This window comes from Sinohyriopsis cumingii, chromosome 4 (genome assembly GCF_028554795.1).
Source record: "Sinohyriopsis cumingii isolate HCF-2022 chromosome 4, ASM2855479v2, whole genome shotgun sequence".
NCBI lineage: Eukaryota > Metazoa > Mollusca > Bivalvia > Unionida > Unionidae > Sinohyriopsis > Sinohyriopsis cumingii.
The window spans coordinates 68,036,070-68,055,099 of NC_142964.1; the positions used below are offsets into that span (position 1 = coordinate 68,036,070).

The 19,030-nt window shown below is 33.1% G+C and overlaps 1 protein-coding gene and 1 long non-coding RNA gene across 2 annotated transcripts in view; one reads left to right on the plus strand and one right to left on the minus strand.

Moving 5' to 3' along the window:
• The window catches only part of LOC149801385 (uncharacterized), a 147,942-nt gene extending 131,969 nt beyond the window's left edge, over window positions 1-15,973 (plus strand). The window contains exon 4 of the long non-coding RNA XR_016420640.1: window positions 15,713-15,973. This is a non-coding gene — a long non-coding RNA (uncharacterized LOC149801385). The remainder of the gene's footprint in view (window positions 1-15,712) is intronic.
• LOC149801387 (contactin-5-like) overlaps window positions 1-17,800 on the minus strand; it is a 61,238-nt gene extending 43,438 nt beyond the window's left edge. The window contains exons 1-2 of the mRNA XM_089955460.1: window positions 17,650-17,800; window positions 7,714-7,825 (exon numbers count right to left, since the gene is read on the minus strand). Coding sequence (XP_089811586.1) covers window positions 7,714-7,825; window positions 17,650-17,749 — 212 coding nt within the window. The 5' untranslated portion in view covers window positions 17,750-17,800. The remainder of the gene's footprint in view (window positions 1-7,713; window positions 7,826-17,649) is intronic.
• Between the last annotated feature and the right edge of the window lie 1,230 nt (window positions 17,801-19,030).

Below are 19,030 nucleotides of genomic sequence, written 5' to 3' on the forward strand. Positions count from 1 at the left end.
TGGCCACAATGAAATTGGAGATCTGATTAAGAACTACTTTCACGTACTAATAACTAAGTATCATAAAAAGTTTTTATTTACTTAAATCAAAATAACTACTTTCATGTACTAACAGCTAAGAAGGCACTCACCAGTTATTATGTACTTTTGAGAGAGTGACATATGTAAGGTGAAGTTGTTTGCATTTAAAACATGCACAATGGAGAGAATGTTGGCATACCTCTATGCTACATTAATGCAATGTGGATGATATTTCTTTGGATATTGTACTTTTGGAAATTGTACATTATGTAAGCACACTGCTAACTAAAATGACTTTTCCCTTGTGCTAAAAAATCAGCCTGAATTAGTCAAAAGTACACTATCCATAGCAGCTATTAAAATAGGGAAAATGAATTTTGCCAGACTAGACAATACCAGCTTCTGAAAGTGCAATGAATGAATTACCAAATATATAAAATGTAAAAAAAGTTATCAGCTCTTTTTTATACAATCTACCTCTGAAGTTCTGGAAGTGAAAATGACCAAGTGGAGCTAGCACATTTTTGAAAGGTACACATCATCTGGAGTAAGATCAAGCTGTATACTCTATAACCCATAGTACACCCATCAATCATACATCAAAATAAAGGGAATTAAAGGTTCTTTGCATTATACCTAAGATATACAAGGTCTTTTTTAAATAGCCAGTATAACCAGTGAGGAAAGCTGGGGAAATTCTTTTTCATTAAAATTCTAAACCTATGCAAAATAGAAAACTGTAAAGCACCACCTAGACAGCTTTTATTTACTGAAATCAAAATAACCACTTTCCTGTACTAATAACTGAATATCATAAAAAGCTTTTATTTACTGAAATCAAAATAACCACTTTCCTGTACTAATAACTAAATATCATAAAAAAATTTTATTTACTGAAATCAAAAAAACAACTTTCATGTACTAATAACAAATATCGTAAGAAGTTTTCATTTACTGAAATCAAAATAACCACTTTCCTGTACTAATAACTAAATATCATAAAAAGCTTTTATTTACTGATATCAAAATAACCACTTTCCTGTACTAATAACTAAATATCATAAAAATCTTTTATTTACTGAAATAAAAAAAATAAAAATTTTCATGTACTAATAGCTAAATATCATAAGAAGTTTTCATTTACTGAAATCAAAATAACCACTTTCCTGTACTAATAACTGAATATCGTAAAAAGCTTTTATTTACTGAAATCAAAATAACCACTTTCATGTACTAATAATTAAGTATCATTAAAAATAATTTATTTACTGAAATCATAATAACCACTTTCATGTACTAATAACTAAATATCAGTAAAAAGCTTTTATTTACTGAAATCAAAATAACCACTTTCATGTACTAATAAATGAATATAAAAAGCTTTTATTTACTGAAATCAAAATAACTACTTTCATGTACTAACAACTAAATATCATAAAAAAACTTTTATTTACTGAAATCAAAATAACCACTATCATGTACTAATAACTAAATATCATAAAAAGCTTTTGTTTACTGAAATCAAAATAACCACTTTCATGTGCTAATGTTGTTGTTGTTGTAGGGTTTAACACCATTTTTCAGCACAAGATAGGCTATACATGGCGGCCAGTATTAATGGTGTAGGAAGAACCAGGCAAATCCCCGGAAAGAACCACTGACCCTCGAGAAGCTACTGGCAAGCTTTCTCACATACCCAAATTGGCCGAATCCGAGACTCGAACCTACGCAGACAGAGGTGAGATGGCAGTGATCCATAACGGAAAGCGCTTTAGACCACTCGGCAACTCGGGGCCCCCATGTGCTAATGACTAAATATCATAAAAAGCATTTATTTACTGAAATCAAAATAACTACTTTCATGTACTAATAACTAAATATCATATGAAGTTTTTATTTACTGAAATCAAAATAACCACTTTCCTGTACTAATAACTAAATATCATAAAAATCTTTTATTTACTGAAATCAAAATAACCACTTTCATGTACTAATAACTACAAATCATAAGAAGTTTTTATTTACTGAAATCAAAATAACCACTTTCCTGTACTAATAACTAAATATCATAAAAATCTTTTATTTACTGAAATCAAAATAACCACTTTCATGTACTAATAACTACAAATCATAAGAAGTTTTTATTTACTGAAATCAAAATAACCACTTTCATGTACTAATAACTACAAATCATAAGAAGTTTTTATTTACTGAAATCAAAATAACTACTTTCATGTACTAATAACTACAAATCATAAGAAGTTTTTATTTACTGAAATCAAAATAACTACTGAAGTTTTTATTTACTGAAATCAAAATAACCACTTTCCTGTACTAATAACTACATATCATAAAAAAACTTTTATTTACTGAAATCAAAATAACCACTTTTATGTACTATTAACTACATATCATAAAAAGCTTTTATTTACTGAAATCAAAATAACCACTTTCATGTACTAATAGCTACATATCATAAAAAAACTTTTATTTACTGAAATCAAAATAACCACTTTCCTGTACTAATAACTGAATATCATAAAAAGCTTTTATTTACTGAAATCAAAATAACCACTTTCATGTACTAATAATTAAATATCATTAAAAAAATTATTTACTGAAATCAAAATAACCACTTTCATGTACTAACAACTAATTATCATAAAAAACTCTTATTTACTGAAATCAAATAACCACTTTCATGTACTAATAATTAAATATCATAAAAAGCTTTTATTTACTGAAATTAAAATAACTACTTTCATGTACTAATAACTACAAATCATAAGAAGTTTTTATTTACTGAAATCAAAATAACTACTTTCATGTACTAATAACTACAAATCGTAAGAAGTTTTTATTTACTGAAAATCCCAAATCAGTACGACCGTCCATTCAGAAGGAGTAGTGATAACAACAGTTTCATGATAGCAGTGGTCAAAATTGGTGCCTGATAGGTTCCATTTTTTATTAAGGATCAACTAGACATTGTAAGAAGTATTCTGTGTTGTTAAGCCCATAATCAATGTGATCTTCTGACCATGAGGAGCAGCGAGAACAAGAATTTTAAGATTATTGCTATGAATTATTCACTATTCATCTATTAATAAACTGTCAATAAATTTAACTGGTACAAAAATATACAAAAAAATTTAAGAATCTATGAAAACATCCCAACCATTAGAGTAAAACCTGTCTTGAAGACCACTGCTATGTGAGACAACCTGTCTTGGGAGACCAAATTCTCAGTGCACAAATTTATTATGTAGCACTGTGACCTGTTATGAGAGACCACCTGTCTTGAGACCATAATGTTTATGCAAAAGAGGTGGTCTTTCAAGACAGGTTCTACTCTACTACCATATGCACTGATACCACAGCACAAGAAAACAAATAAAGTTAATCAAGTTCATCTCTTACCTGGACAGAACCAACATGGCAGTACTTGGATACCTTCATTTCTACCTGCATCTTAATTTTCTGATAAGAATTTAATGGGGAGTAACATGATCATAACTAGTTTTGTGGCTGGATTTTCCTTTGACCCCTTTACCTCGTAAAGTGTATGCCTTTTTAGCCCTCCGATACACAAGTAGCCAACTTACCCAGTGCAGTGCGCTATAAGTAGAACACCCATTATCTATTCGACTCCATACACATAGGCCTGCCTGTTAACTGTTAAGCAGTGTAGTGTATGTTACGTTTAACAGCAATTTTAATCATTTTACATTTTTGGTACACATCTATTATGCATGGAAAAATTTAAGAGTAAAGTCCGCTCATTATAGCTGTGTAATTATAAAAACCTTACAAAGACCAAAAAATAACAAAAGCTATACACAAATTATTATGACACATATTTACATAATTATTTACATTTCTGAAACTTTATTTCATTCTTTTTACTTATAACACTATCATCTTCCTGCTTTGGCTAAGCAAAGAAGCTTTTGATGGCTGCTCCCATCTTCATTTCAAAATTTCTTTCATGCAGTTTTGTCCTGAAGTGTTCCTCCAGATCATATATGCTCGACCAGAGATCTCGGAAACGCTTAATTACACATATCTGGATGCCAATTTTTGATCTGGGACGCAGAAAATCACTGAGGCGGAAGTCCTCCATACGCATGTAATAGGTGTGCAGCAAAATTCAAAGTCTTGTCAGTCCTGCTTCAGCCACCTGCTTTGTGGGAAAATGTGTTGATTAATTAGCTGCTGATATTTACAATGACAGAATTCAGTGACTGAAAAACCCTTGATACATACATGTTGCCATTTTATAAGAGTACATAAAAAAAGGACATGAAGCAATAACTGGGTGGCAAGTTCAAAGGCTTTGACTGGCGCCGCATGGGAAAATGTAGATATTTACAGCGATTGAATTCAGAGGCAGAAAGACCCAGAGATGTACCTGTGGTCATTTATAAAAGTACATCAAATAAACAACTTCAGCTTTTGTTATTGTGTTCATTTCCGAATGTAGCGGAATAAGCAGTGCAAGTGACCTCAGAATCAAGACATGTTGAGACAAAATGCCATCCGTAAGTGGGTTACAAGTCACCTAAAAATGTAGACTTCGCCTTCTTCTGTTAGGAAAGCGAAAACAACTTTGCCCTGTGATTATTTAAGAGGTACATTGACTGACCATACCATATTTTTTTTAATGCCCCTCGCCTTAGCCCAGTTAGTTCTAGTGTTGTAGCGAAATGTATTCATCAAGGCATCAGTAGCTAGGCCTAGTTTTGATATCAATTACACTGACAAACAAACTCTTGCCCATTCACAAGCATTATGTTTGATCGCTAATTGACCATTAACCCTTTTCCAAGTAAGGTAGCAACTATCAATTTCCTGCATGCTATCCTCTGACGATAAAACATACAAACTTGTGTTTTAAGATCAGAATCAGTGATCTGGATATATATTAACTGCCTCTTATATACCATTTCATCATAAAATTAGTTTGAAACTGTCAGTGAACCAGTAGGAATAATGGGAAATAATGGCGGACTTCGCTAAGTCCGGGATGGATCAGTTTATTAGATTGTCTGTTTTCTTAAATCATCAGGCAAATATATTCAGAAAAAATATACAAATTATTGAAACCAAAGCCTAGGTGTTATCTTATTAAAGATTTAACTTTAAAATGCAAATTATGTAGGTCAGAAACGTATGGGACAATGCTACGTTGTGGAATTCACGAGATGCGCTTTAAGGTCTAAACTATTTTCTGACTTGACACGTATTTGCAAAAATACGGGAAAAAACAGCAAATCAGATACTATTTGCCTAAAATCACTACAAGTACGTATACAAATGAATAAAGCATAAATTTGCGATCCTGTCAATGGACCTTTGTAATGAAGCTACATCATAGTGAGTGATTACATTACGAAAACTAGATGCACTCATGTTTGTGTTGATTCTGTAGGAAAGAAGGGACTGCAGCTTTTGATGGTGGGACTCCTATTTTTACCAAAATGGGAGTCCTGGACTCCTAGTTTTAAAATCCTAGCGAGACCTGTCTTTATTGCATACTTTAAAGAAAGCATGTGAAGATCCTAACTTGGATACATCTACAATGCCATGGGAAGACTTTAATCCAATCAGCCTGAAACTTGCCACAACCTTGGTCAGTGTCTTCAAGCTTGCGTTTCTTTTGAGTTAGGCTCAGCCATTTGATGGATGGAATAGTTCAACTAGATGAGAGAAATAAAAAAAAAATTAAAGCATTTAGATTTGACATGTGATAGAGGAAGATCTCCCGATTACAAATATGTTACGAATTTATATTTGTCCCATAAACCCCAAGATATTACACCAGGAGCTATCCCAAAACTGAAATCTAGAAATAATTTTTTTACAAACTAGCAGTCCGGAAGTTTACACCTCGTAAGCTGTTGATCATTTCTATTAAAATTGTGTATCTAGTGTTTGAAAAGTTATGAATTTGTTATATGGTCTGCCGATTTTGGTCACAAACTTGATATAAATTGGCAGTGTTACATATTTTCGAGTCACTCAGTATCTGTACTATGTCTGTCATTATGGCAATGCATCTCCCTGTTTGTATTACCTATCTGACAACCTTAACTCAAAACTATAACAGCACGATAAAATGCAAGTGCTAAAATCAGTAGAGTATTGATTTTTAATTAGTATCTTGTTAAATTTTTAATAAATCGACTTTATCTCCACACAAAAAAGTCAGACGAATTATGGTTACACCAACATGATTGCCACTCTATGTAAAGTATAAAAAATTGATGCAAACTTTATGCATTTGATAGTTACAAGTATAAATAATAAAATAATAATGTACAAAATAAGAAAACATACTTACTACACAGGTAGTTAGTCAATATTAGAAATCCGAGTGAGCGTCTAATCTCCAAGCGATAAACGGCAAGATCTTCACACACTGGAGTTGAACCATGAATGAAACTCGTTTCATTATCAAAGGAAAAGCGCGGTTTTGAGTATGATTTGATTGGTTGTTTCGGGCTACCATAGTCTCACTGAATTCTCGTGCTAAAAAAATTATGTCAAGAGTCCCAGATGCACAAAAAATGAAAAAATAATATTTTTAATTTAAAAAATTTATGAAAAAACCATATCAATTATGAAAAATGAAAAAAAACGTACAAATTATGGGTAAACAGTACAAGTTGAAACCTATGTAATTGCACTAGACTCACTCAACAAGTAGCTTAAAAAAATTACTTGCCATCCACAATCCCACTTGTAAATATAAGTCAAACAGTGGAATATTTTATCGTTGTAATCATAATGAACCTCTCCAGACCCCCAAAATTATTTCATTTATCTATAATACATAAAATCCCAATTATAACCGGATTCTTATTCATTTATGTGTTTACCGATTCATTAAATACTAACCATATGTTGGTTGCATCTGATTTTGCTAAACTAATTTTGTCACTGCCAATCTAGCCGGGCACAATTCTGTATCTGTACAGGTGGATGCATTTATATGGAAAAGGTTGTTGGAAAATTGTTATTATTAATCATGAAACTGATACAGTTGTCCCTCTCTATTTTGATGATTCATACAGAAATAATATAATAACACAGTTGTCCCCTGAAGGGAGCTGATTGCCTGTCAATGCATTTTAAGCATAATAACGTCCCTTCTCAGGTGACCTTCTTTGCAAAGAGACATTTTTATGCTTTTTGCTAGTGCATTAAAGACAATGTTTGCACTGCAAGTAAAAATCAGGGATCAGTGATGTACAGTTTATGGACAAACTGCAAGATGTGAATGTTATTATGTGCAATGTATGAAAGCTCTGGTGATTTAAGACACAGCAAGCAGCAACGAGGATAGGTTGCATCCCAAAGAAGGCATGGTTTTGTGGTCAGCAGGATTAAAGAAGATTCCGCAGGACTAGTAAATATTTAGCTACAAAAACAATTAAGTTAAATTCAAGGCCTGCAAATTGGGAGAAAAGACTCCATCACCCCCTAAAACAGGTGAGGGATAAACACTGTAATAAACTGGAATGGTATCTTGACTTTCATGTTATTATCAACTGAATGCTTTCTAAACAGTATATGGCAGACACACCTATAACACGGTACATTATTTTACAACTAACTCAGCAAGGTTATACATAACAAGAGGCAACTTACTATGAATGTACTAGGTAAAGTTTGAAGAGAAATACATACCTCTTTATTTTTACCTCTTCTGAAGGAATAGTATCACCTTGGTAAACACAGGTTATATTAATTGCGTTTCCTTCAGCTAATATCTGCTCGGCATTATCTGGCACAAAGAACACTAGAAGAAAAGACGAATAAAACAGCGTCAAGGAATATATCAATAATAAACAGAGAATCGATACTATATACTAGCAAATTTATAGAGACCACAGAGCTTGGTCAGATTTCTGACAGTCTGCTATGTCAACAATTGTATTTGACATATTGAAAAAGAAGAGTCTGGAACCAGAAGTTCAGGGTCTGGAAGCCGTGACTCTCTGGACAGGAAGCTTTGAAAATTGTAGACTGGGTTTTGATAACTGAGAATCTTTCATCTGCAACTGAAGGGCCTGGAACAAGAGATTCTCTCTACAAAGAGCTCTGAAAAATAAGGACCAGATTTTTATAACCGTGAGTCCTGAACATGTACGTGAAGGTCCAGGAAGCAGGGCCTCTCGTTACAGAGTGCCAAGACATTATTAAATACAAAGAAGGGAACCAATGTATACTTCGTTTTAAACACGTTTCCTTTATTTATTCATATTGGATGTAAGAAATAAGATGAACAAGAGGACTTGACACTGATCACCAGCCCTGTCTTATTGCAACTGACTACATATTCAGGCATACACTCATAATGGACTTGACACTGTCTTATTGCAACTGACTACATATTCAGGCATACACTCATAATGGACTTGACACTGCCTTATTGCAACTGACTACATATTCAGGCATTCACTCATAATGGACTTGACACTGTCTTATTGCAACTGACTACATATTCAGGCATACACTCATAATGGACTTGACACTGTCTTATTGCAACTGACTACATATTCAGGCATACACTCATAATGGACTTGACACTGCCTTATTGCAACTGACTACATATTCAGGCATACACTCATAATGGACTTGACACTGCCTTATTGCAACTGACTACATATTCAGGCATACACTCATAATGGACTTGACACTGCCTTATTGCAACTGACTACATATTCAGGCATACACTCATAATGGACTTGACACTGCCTTATTGCAACTGACTACATATTCAGGCATTCACTCATAATGGACTTGACACTGCCTTATTGCAACTGACTACATATTCAGGCATACACTCATAATGGACTTGACACTGCCTTATTGCAACTGACTACATATTCAGGCATTCACTCATAATGGACTTGACACTGCCTTATTGCAACTGACTACATATTCAGGCATACACTCATAATGGACTTGACACTGCCTTATTGCAACTGACTACATATTCAGGCATACACTCATAATGGACTTGACACTGCCTTATTGCAACTGACTACATATTCAGGCATACACTCATAATGGGCTTGACACTGCCTTATTGCAACTGACTACATATTCAGGCATACACTCATAATGGACTTGACACTGCCTTATTGCAACTGACTACATATTCAGGCATTCACTCACAATCTTTCAAGCAGCAACCCTTTGTTGAAAAGTATGGATAAAGTTCTGTTTCTGATGCTTTTTTTTGTCAAATCTAATAGTTATAAATAAGTTATTTACTGATATTTGAGTTCCAGGTCTAGCCTCATTTACAAACTTGGAATGTTCTGGAATCAAACCTGTGACCCACATCCTCATTATCTTATTGTGTCTTTGGTTTTTATATCAGGTTGTGGTAAACAAAATAATTAATTTCTATATTAAGTTTATCTGTGGAATCACTTTTAGTTGTGTTCATTTACAATTTGAGCGGAATTATTTATTGAAATTATGTATTGGAATTACAAGTGCTCATTGACTTTTTGAACTAAAATACTACTTTGGGACTACTGAGGACTCATTCAAAGACGTTCTAGATTACAGCATTGTGGTATATCAAGACTATTGGTAGATCAACTCATTCAAGACTACTAGTATATCAGCACATCCAAGACTCTGGAATTCAGTTGGGATACTCCATATTTTTAGACATGTGAAAGAACATTAGGATTATCTGAGATTTAACTCACAATCCTGTAAGTTACTTTTAAATTTTCCCTTTATATTCTAGGGGAACAAATTATTTGTTGAATTTTACAAAACTTCTTCATTTTGCTTCTTTTTGTTACATAGTTTAAGGCCACAGAGTTCTAACAGTTGACTGACATTTTAATAAAAAATAATGGAACATAGGGATTTCTTGATTATGGGAAAATGTATGAAAGTTACTCACATGCTGGATGTATCTTTAGACTAGCTGCTCCTATCTTCTGTTATGTATTTTTTTGTATTGTGTGAAGGTTTTTGTCCAATGCTATATGTGATGTATATTTAATTTGCATTGTGTAATTAATTGCTCTTTGTCCATAATTCAGGGTAGGAGTGGGGCCTACCTGACTAATATCTTATCATTTTGTAAACATATTACATAACTAATACTTTTGTCCATGATTTAAGATTACATTTTAAGATCATTATTACTTGGCGATGAGGGGCCCTGAGTGGCTGAGTGGTCTAAAGCACTTTCCATTATGGATCACTGCCATCTCACCTGTCTGAGTGGGTTCAAGTCTAGGATTAAGCCAAAGTGGGTATGTGAGAAAGCTTGCCAGTAGCTTCTTGTGGGTTGGTGGTTCTTCCTGGGGTTTTCCTGGGTTCTTCCTCCACCATTATTAGGAGCCGCCATGCATAGCCTATCGTGTGCTGAAAAATGGGGTTAAACGCCACAACAACAACTTGGCGATGAACATGCTTACAGATGTTGAGTTCAACATCTAGTTTATGTTTAAAATTATGAATATTCTAAAAGCAAGCTGTTGATGAATTAGATATGAAAATGACCTTCATTCTGGTTCTCTTATTGTGTCTTAGCTCTTTATATCAATGTTGCCTACTTCAGAATTACTCATTCCATATCTTAACAGAAGTCTTAGTAGAATCATTTTAAGTTCTGTTTCAGGTAGAATTTGAGAGGATTTGTTTAAATGATTCATTTGAATTACAAAGTGCACATTATTAATTTTTGGACCAAATCATTATTTGGGGATTATTGTGAATTCATTTAAGGACATTTCAGATTGTATCAATGTGATACAATTACTATTAGAAACATGTAATAATAAGTAGGTATGGGGAATGATATATCCAGTATACCCTATGGTAATCTAAGGGAATTAACATTAAGTATCAATCAATGGGAATTTTTGACACTTTAAAATTAAGCATGACCATATAGGATTCATTGGGAATTTAACAATAAGTATAACACTCTGGGAATCTATGGAAGTTCAACATTAAATATGAAGTTATGCCCTTTAGATTCCATGGAAGATATAACAGTATAGCTAAATAAATAACATGATCTTAATGACCATATCTGGAATTAACATGGAGAAACTCCAGGAGTCAACATCTACCTTGACTGACCCTTCCATGACTGACCCTAACTCATAAAAACCTAAAGCTACAAATTACAAGGTACAGTCATGAAATGTACTGACCATGCACACCCACCTTCACTATGCAACATTTACAGTTTACAAACCAACCAGAGGAGAGAAGGCATGGATAGGTAACACTCACTCACACACCTGTGGACTATCCAACATATCAAGTAATAACAATACCACCACACATAAGTGATACATCTGTATTTTCTAAGCCACTATGACATGCTAATAAAGACTTCACTTTCAACAAACCAATACACTCATATCTGCATAAATGAAACAGAAAATTGATAACAATCATAAACTCAAGGTTATTGCCGAATCATTCTTCCAAATCCATCACAATATGACACATATCACAATATGACACATATCACACTGTGATGCATATCACAATATGAAACATATAACAATATGACACATATCACAATATGACACATGTCACAATATGAAACATATCACAATATGACACATATCACAATATGACACATGTCACAATATGAAACATATCACAATACGACACATATCACAATATGACACATATCACAATATGACACATATCCACAAGCAGTTTTATTTTCATTTTCAAAAATTAATGGTGTCCAGTACTTTCTTGTGCAAGTGTTTACCAACCAGTTTCTGCATGAAGAGGCTATCGAGTGCAATAAATGGTTACAGCTTTCAATTGAACTTGTTTCTCAAATCTGTTATAATTTTCAAATCCTAACTTTAGAAACACATTCCAAAGAGTGGACATAAGAAAAGTATCATAGTTTGGTTAAAGCAGTCCTGTGTAAAGAGTTATTAGTAGCGTGCAATGATTATGATCTGTCCGTTTTGTATCAGATGATAATGTGTCTATGATTTTTAACAAGAAGCAAATGCATATTGTCAAAGAGAACTTCAGATAGGAAAAGGTCTATCTACCTGTATGTGATTAATAAAATGGCTGTTTATGAAGTGTAAATGTAGGAGGCATTTCATTTGCAAGAGAAATTTCATCAAAAAGCATCGCAAACAGAAAACTCTCTGGTAGCAGTCTGACAAGCAGTTTTCAAGCCATGATAGAAGCTATCCAGCAATTACATATTCTGGACCATTTATTCCATGCATCAAAATCTTTACTGACATCAATGAACATTTAACATGTAGTCTGAACATCTGAATCAAGAGAAAAACACATTTTGTGATATCAATCAGTTAGTTCACAATTTGTTGAACAGCTTGGAAGAATACCAGACTGATATTTATATCTTGAAATCACATTATATACATGTCTGAATATAATTCTTTGATAAATCTTGGCACACAGCTCAATGGAGAAACTAGTATAGAATTATCCTTTTGTCTCCTTACTCACGAATTGGTTTGACATAAATTAGCTCTCACTGTGTGGGAACATACTTCACTAATGTATTCATTAACATTTGCAAGGGCACAGATATTTCCTCAACTACACTTTTTAACAGGTTATGACTAATATGACTGTGACATTGACTAATATGACTGTGACACTGACTAATACGATTGGGTCCATGACTAATATGACTGTGACACTGACTAATATGATTGGGTCCATGACTAATATGACTGTGACACTGACTAATATGATTGGGTCCATGACTAATATGACTGTGACACTGACTAATATGATTGGGTCCATGACTAATAAGACTGGGTCCAGTGGCTTTGTTTAGTTTACGACTAATTATTATATTTATAATTTCTTGTTTATATATAATGATGTCAGAAATAATAGTTTGATTTCTAACTTCAAAATGTGGTAACTGTTTAGCATTATTTATTATTTCTTTGACATTTATATTCTGAAATACATATATGGCTTCATTGCGCAATAGCAACGGTCCCAATAGACCTTTAACATCTTCCATATACATGTATAATGCCAAAAATGTTAAATATGACGTGCATGAAACATATAACAATTCAGAATAAACTTTAAAACTGTAAAGTATGGTTCCACATGTCAATAATAACAGTCCCTACATATCCTTCCTACCTTCATATTATAATTTTTAGGCTCAAATTATTAAAACTACTGAATGCAGCATCAGAAATATAAAACAGAAAGAGAAACAAGGAAACATTTTCTACTGTTTCTTAAAAATATACTTTTCAGGCCTACATTCCCAAAAGTAGCATGCGGATATCATTAAAGATGTCAATGGATACCCGGGTATTCACCTGATGATAATTACCCGGATAATAAAATGGGCAACTGGGTAACAGTTTTTTTTTAAAAAAACTCGAAATAAAGCATGTTTCTATGTTTAGATCAAGGACATCAGGAACAACCAAGACATATAATAACATTTACAGTTTGAAACTCATACCATGGGTATACTGGCTGCTGTACAGTTTGAAACTCATACCATGGGTATACTGGCTGCTGTACAGTTGAAACTCATACCATGGGTATACTGGCTGCTGTACAGTTTGAAACTCATACCATGCGTATACTGGCTGCTGCATATTTATTCATCATTAAACCTCCTTCTAATTTCATTATTTTGTATTTATAGTAGCTGTACATGAAATAGTTCCAAGAAAACAGACCGGTATCTTGAATGTGAAATCACGTATCACAGAGTCATTCCATTTTGATACACATATACTTAGAAGACCATACTAAAGTTTTAAAAAATGGTACCAGATATTAATAGAGACAGGCTTTATCGATGTGATTCACAGATGACTGAAAAATGTTAGAGGAGAGGAATTTTGTTAAACTTAAAAACATGCTGCATCCAGAAAAGGACAAATCAATAACACTTTACAAATTCTAAAAGAAAAATTAAAGTGATGCAATACAACATTCATCATTTATGGACTTCACAACCAATTGCAAAAGTTAAACATATACAGTAGACTAGTTAAAGTGAGTGTTATGCATAAATAATTTATAAATTTGTTCTGTGTCTGTACTCTTTTATTAATTATTAAATCCACATGATTTTAGTTGATTTGTGACAAGAATGTTAACTGCAGATACAGTAGCAAAAATGAATGTTTTTCATACAGTTTTCCATAATTATGGCTTGTATAATACAGATTGCTCTTTTAATGTTCAGATAAACTTTTTTGCCACTCATATTAGCAATAATTATGCTTATACCTCTCTTGAGGTTTGGCATGTATGAACCTACAACAAAGCAGTTCAGGTTCACATTTAATACAATTTCCCTTCAATCAGCTACCCGGGTAACTGATCGTTAGGATCCATGGATACCTGGTAGAAGTTAGTCTGTAATTTTGACATCGCAGAGACACCATGCAACAATTTAAAACATGCTAAGGATGTTGTGATCATGTAACAGGACTAATTTTGCCTTCAAAAAGGACACACACCATCACCACCCCAAAAAATAGCAACAAATTTCAATATTATCATGCATCTACTGCTATAAATCAATATTGTGCGAGGCATACTTTATTCCTGTATACTGATGGAAATCTTCAAAGACGTTTTCAAATTAAGTTTGACTTAAAAGCCACCAAAAAACCTTACCAAAAAATTTATCAAGAAAGTCTGCAATAGTTTCGAATTCCATGTTGCTGAGTGCAACTCCTCTGAAGACGGGGATGGTGCAGGGCTTCTCCAATGTCACAAACTGCAATTTGTTTTCCTAACTGGTGACAAAATATACCATCTGTCAATTTTTGGAATGACATTTTAAGGCTGTTTAAACTTCTAGATAAAATCCTGGATTTGGGTGTGGAGAAATTCAAAGGCACCATGAAAGGATATTAAATGCACTGGTATCTAATTACTGTTACATATAAAAATCATTTCTTCATACTGACAAATGTATCTTAAAAGCACATTTTTACATCATAAACTGCTTATGAAGACACCTAGCCTGGCATGTAAATGGATTAGTTTCAATCAATTAACCTCCAAAGTCAGGAACAGGAACAGCTACTATCAACCAAATGACCACTGCTTTTTTTTCTTTTATGATGTCTATTTTTCTTTGTTATGTTTTTCGTTTATAAAAAATGTAACCAAAAAATATAGCTTTGCTGAAACTTCAAAGAAAACTGATTACTTTTGAAATATTAATTATTCTGTATAAATAGTGAACAAATTAAACAAAATATCAGTCTCAATCAGTGTTCTACAATTATTTGACATTACCAACACAATAACAAATTGGCATTTGTTTGGTAATCAAAAGTTTGCATTTAGTGGTAATTTCAACACATGCACCCTTCAAAGTAAGCCGACTACAATCTTCAATAAAAAAGCACATTTCATCAAAGGAAGTCAGCACCAAACTTAAATAAAAGCAACTGAATCTGATCAATTGTTGCATTTTCCAGAGTAATTGGAAAACTTTTTTTGTGCTGTTAAAGTTTCTGCTTTGCATGAAAAATATTTATGATTATGATCGCTATCAAAGGAAGCATAAATGCAAATTAAATTTAAAATTCTTTTGATTATGATACCATAGAAATTTGGTTACAAAGATGCTAGTTAAACTTTTTAATTTGTTCATGTGTTTTTATTTCCTCAGCAAGATGATAACTGTCTCCAGCTTACCAAATCTAAGCCATGTACATGTAAACAGCTATAAAGCCATATATTACTGGCAACAATGAATAGCTCAGTGACTTATTTAGTGACACGTTTGTTGACAATGGGATATAGATCAAACGAGGACTAACATTTTTTTTTACATACAAGTTATTTGTTCTTTCTAACAGGATGTGAATGATGTTTAAATTTTCTAATATGTGATCCATACTCAAATTCATGGATTTTTCATATATATATATATATATATATATATATATATATATATATATATATATATATATATATATATGTACTTACGCTTTATGGATTCTTCTCTACACTTTAACTTTTCAATATACACTCTCATTGTAAATCCTTAACTCACTGACTACAGGTTAGCTCTTACATATTTCACTTCTATATGAAATCTGAACCTTTGAGCCACCACCCATGTGCAAAACGTATCTCAACAAAGTGGACAATATTACTAGGTCACAGGGATATCGAGATAAATGGGTAGTACTGTACTATGAAAATGGCAATATTTTTTTTGTAATTGGTGACAAAATATTGAGGTTGGTGATCTTTTTGGCAATAACTTTATTAATGGCAGCACCATCCCTGGAAGGAAAAGCTTATTCCATGTTGTCAACCGACATAAACATGAAGTTTGAAATGGCAACAGTAGGTAGGGTAATGTTAATAATTTTCCAAGTGCATTTACAACTTGGCAAACATAGGATTTGATCAGAAATAGTCTGTACATATTGCCAAAAGCAGCTGACAATAACTCAAGAGCCATGAGATTGACAAGTGTCTAAATTTCACAATATGTCTACATATATTTGTACTTATCAGAGAATAGACAAGATCAGCCCTAAATGCTTCAGTAATTATCAGTACAGGATTGAGGCCGATTTATCGGCCTAGATGTATCAATATTCAAAGCTCATTTTTTAGTTTATGCTTTATTTAACTGTCCAAACAAATAAAGAAGCTTTTGTACCTACCTTATTTTTTTAACATATTTTTTTATTTAGCCTTATTCTTTGTTATCCCAATTATTTTCACACAAAACAGTATCAAAAATATTGTGATATCATCTGTATGTATATCTGTATTTTTTGCAGCTTTGTTCATTACTGTTTTGATCTCCCTTTTAACTTGGTAACTTACTTATTGTGAAAGTCCATGTAGTAAAAAATGTTTTATTTAATGCCCTGAGGGTGTGATATATTGATGTGCCCAAGTATAACTCAAATAAGATAAAGCAGCTGGAAAAGATTTGAGGAATGTCAGGCTAGTAGTCACAACTGATACTGTATTCGGTGTATTGTTCTATCCCTGGGGTCTGACAAAAACTGGCCCTTACAGATATGTGACCTTTGAGAATTTGGGTCACCTTTTTAATTCCTGGCCAACCTGAGATACAAGGGATGGAAGGTTAAGCAAAATGATGTTAATAAACAGAGACTTAAGTGATTTGCCATTTATGAGTGGAATTCGAAGAAAAACTGGCATAATTTGGATTTTTGGCAAATAAAGTTTATTAGTACTCATGTTTCTTTGACAAATCATGTTTCTTGCTGCATGGGGGGGTGGAAGGAGGAGAATGGCTATTGGGGTTGGTTTTGTGTACCAACCATGACCTCCAAACTACCCCAATTCCAGTCTCCCCAAGTGTCTGTAGTCACAAACTGGCTAAAGTTTACCTTAACGTCAAAGACGGCGTATTATAGTTACAGAGAAAATGACTGACAAATAGACAGACAGACGGACAGACAGTACATGTTTAAAGAAACGAACTGTAAAAGGTGATATCAATAATATAAAAAAAAAAAACACTTTCATTTTCTCAATCAACGAGTAGAGTGCTATGCTGTAATTTGTTAACTAAAACATTGATATAGCCTACTTTGGCATTACAGTACTTACCACGAGCTTCAGATGATACAAATATACAAAAAAATAAACTAATTAGATAATAACAGTGGATCACATTCATGATTGTCATTAAGTTAAATAGACTATACATGTCTCAATCTACATATCTAAACTGCACCAGTGATATCAAGTGCATATCCGTTTAACACAAAACGGAAGTTCACTGTGCTAACGTCCAAGCTGGGAACCATTTAAGAGTTATTTCCCTTAACTGGGGTCTCACTAAACACCCCTGGACATCCAAGGACACCCCAATATATCCCAAGACTCTCCAAGAACACATTAAGACTTTACAAAATACCTACTTTAAATTTCAACAACAACAAAAACAAACAAGTAAACAAAACTTCTGAATATTTAGCGATTATTTTTGTAACAGGAAAAGTAGTGAGGTCAAGAACAGCCAAGGGAAATAACTCCCGTTTTGACGCAGAGTGTTTTGGTTAAGAAACGTCAATATTTATCCACATTTGTCAATAAGTTGCAAATACCACAGGGGAGCGAGACATTTCGATCCCAAGAAAATTCCCAAGAAATTTCGATCACAATGCATTTCAACTCCAGCCATGGGACAATTAGACCCCAATTCATGCATATTTAAAACAATAATTTGTACACTGCTAATGGTAATTTCCACTAAACACACGATTATTCATTGATGTCTGCAATTCAAGAAAATACCAACACATCGCTAAGTCGCCGAAAAAAGATGTCAACGGTAAATTATATTTAAAGACACTTTTATAAAGTTAATGAATGCATGCTAATTTGAATAAAAAGAAATCCGATTTTTTAAAAACAATAATTAGCACACTGCTGATTGTCATTGACACTAATTACAAGGTTATTAACTGATGGCTGCGATTGAAGAATCAAAACAAACCGTTAATCGGAGGAAAAAGATGTCAACAGTTAGTTATAATTAAAGTAACTTTTATTGAGTTAATCAATGCATGCTAATTTGAATGAAAAGTAAAAGATATGAAAATTAAACGTACCACACGCTGTAAGTTGTATAAAAGAGCTGAAAATTTACATTACATGCTCAATTTTATGTAAGCTTTAATAAAGGTGTTTGGTATAATTGTGTGTAAATTTTGGATTAATTTATAGTAAATACAGTTTGGCGTTTGGTAAGGTTGGGTGGGGTGTTCCCAATATATTATTTAAATTACCATAGAAGTCCCACTACCCAGGCTCGATGTTGTAGGGAGTGAAATTAGTGATAGAGAGAGGTAAGGCTCCGAGCCCCCAGCCAGCAGTGCCGACAGTTAAATTATTGAAAACACAAAAGGTGAAATTCAAAGGAATAACAATTTAATACAATTCAATATTCAAATGATAATAATTTTCCAATCACTCTTCTTACTCT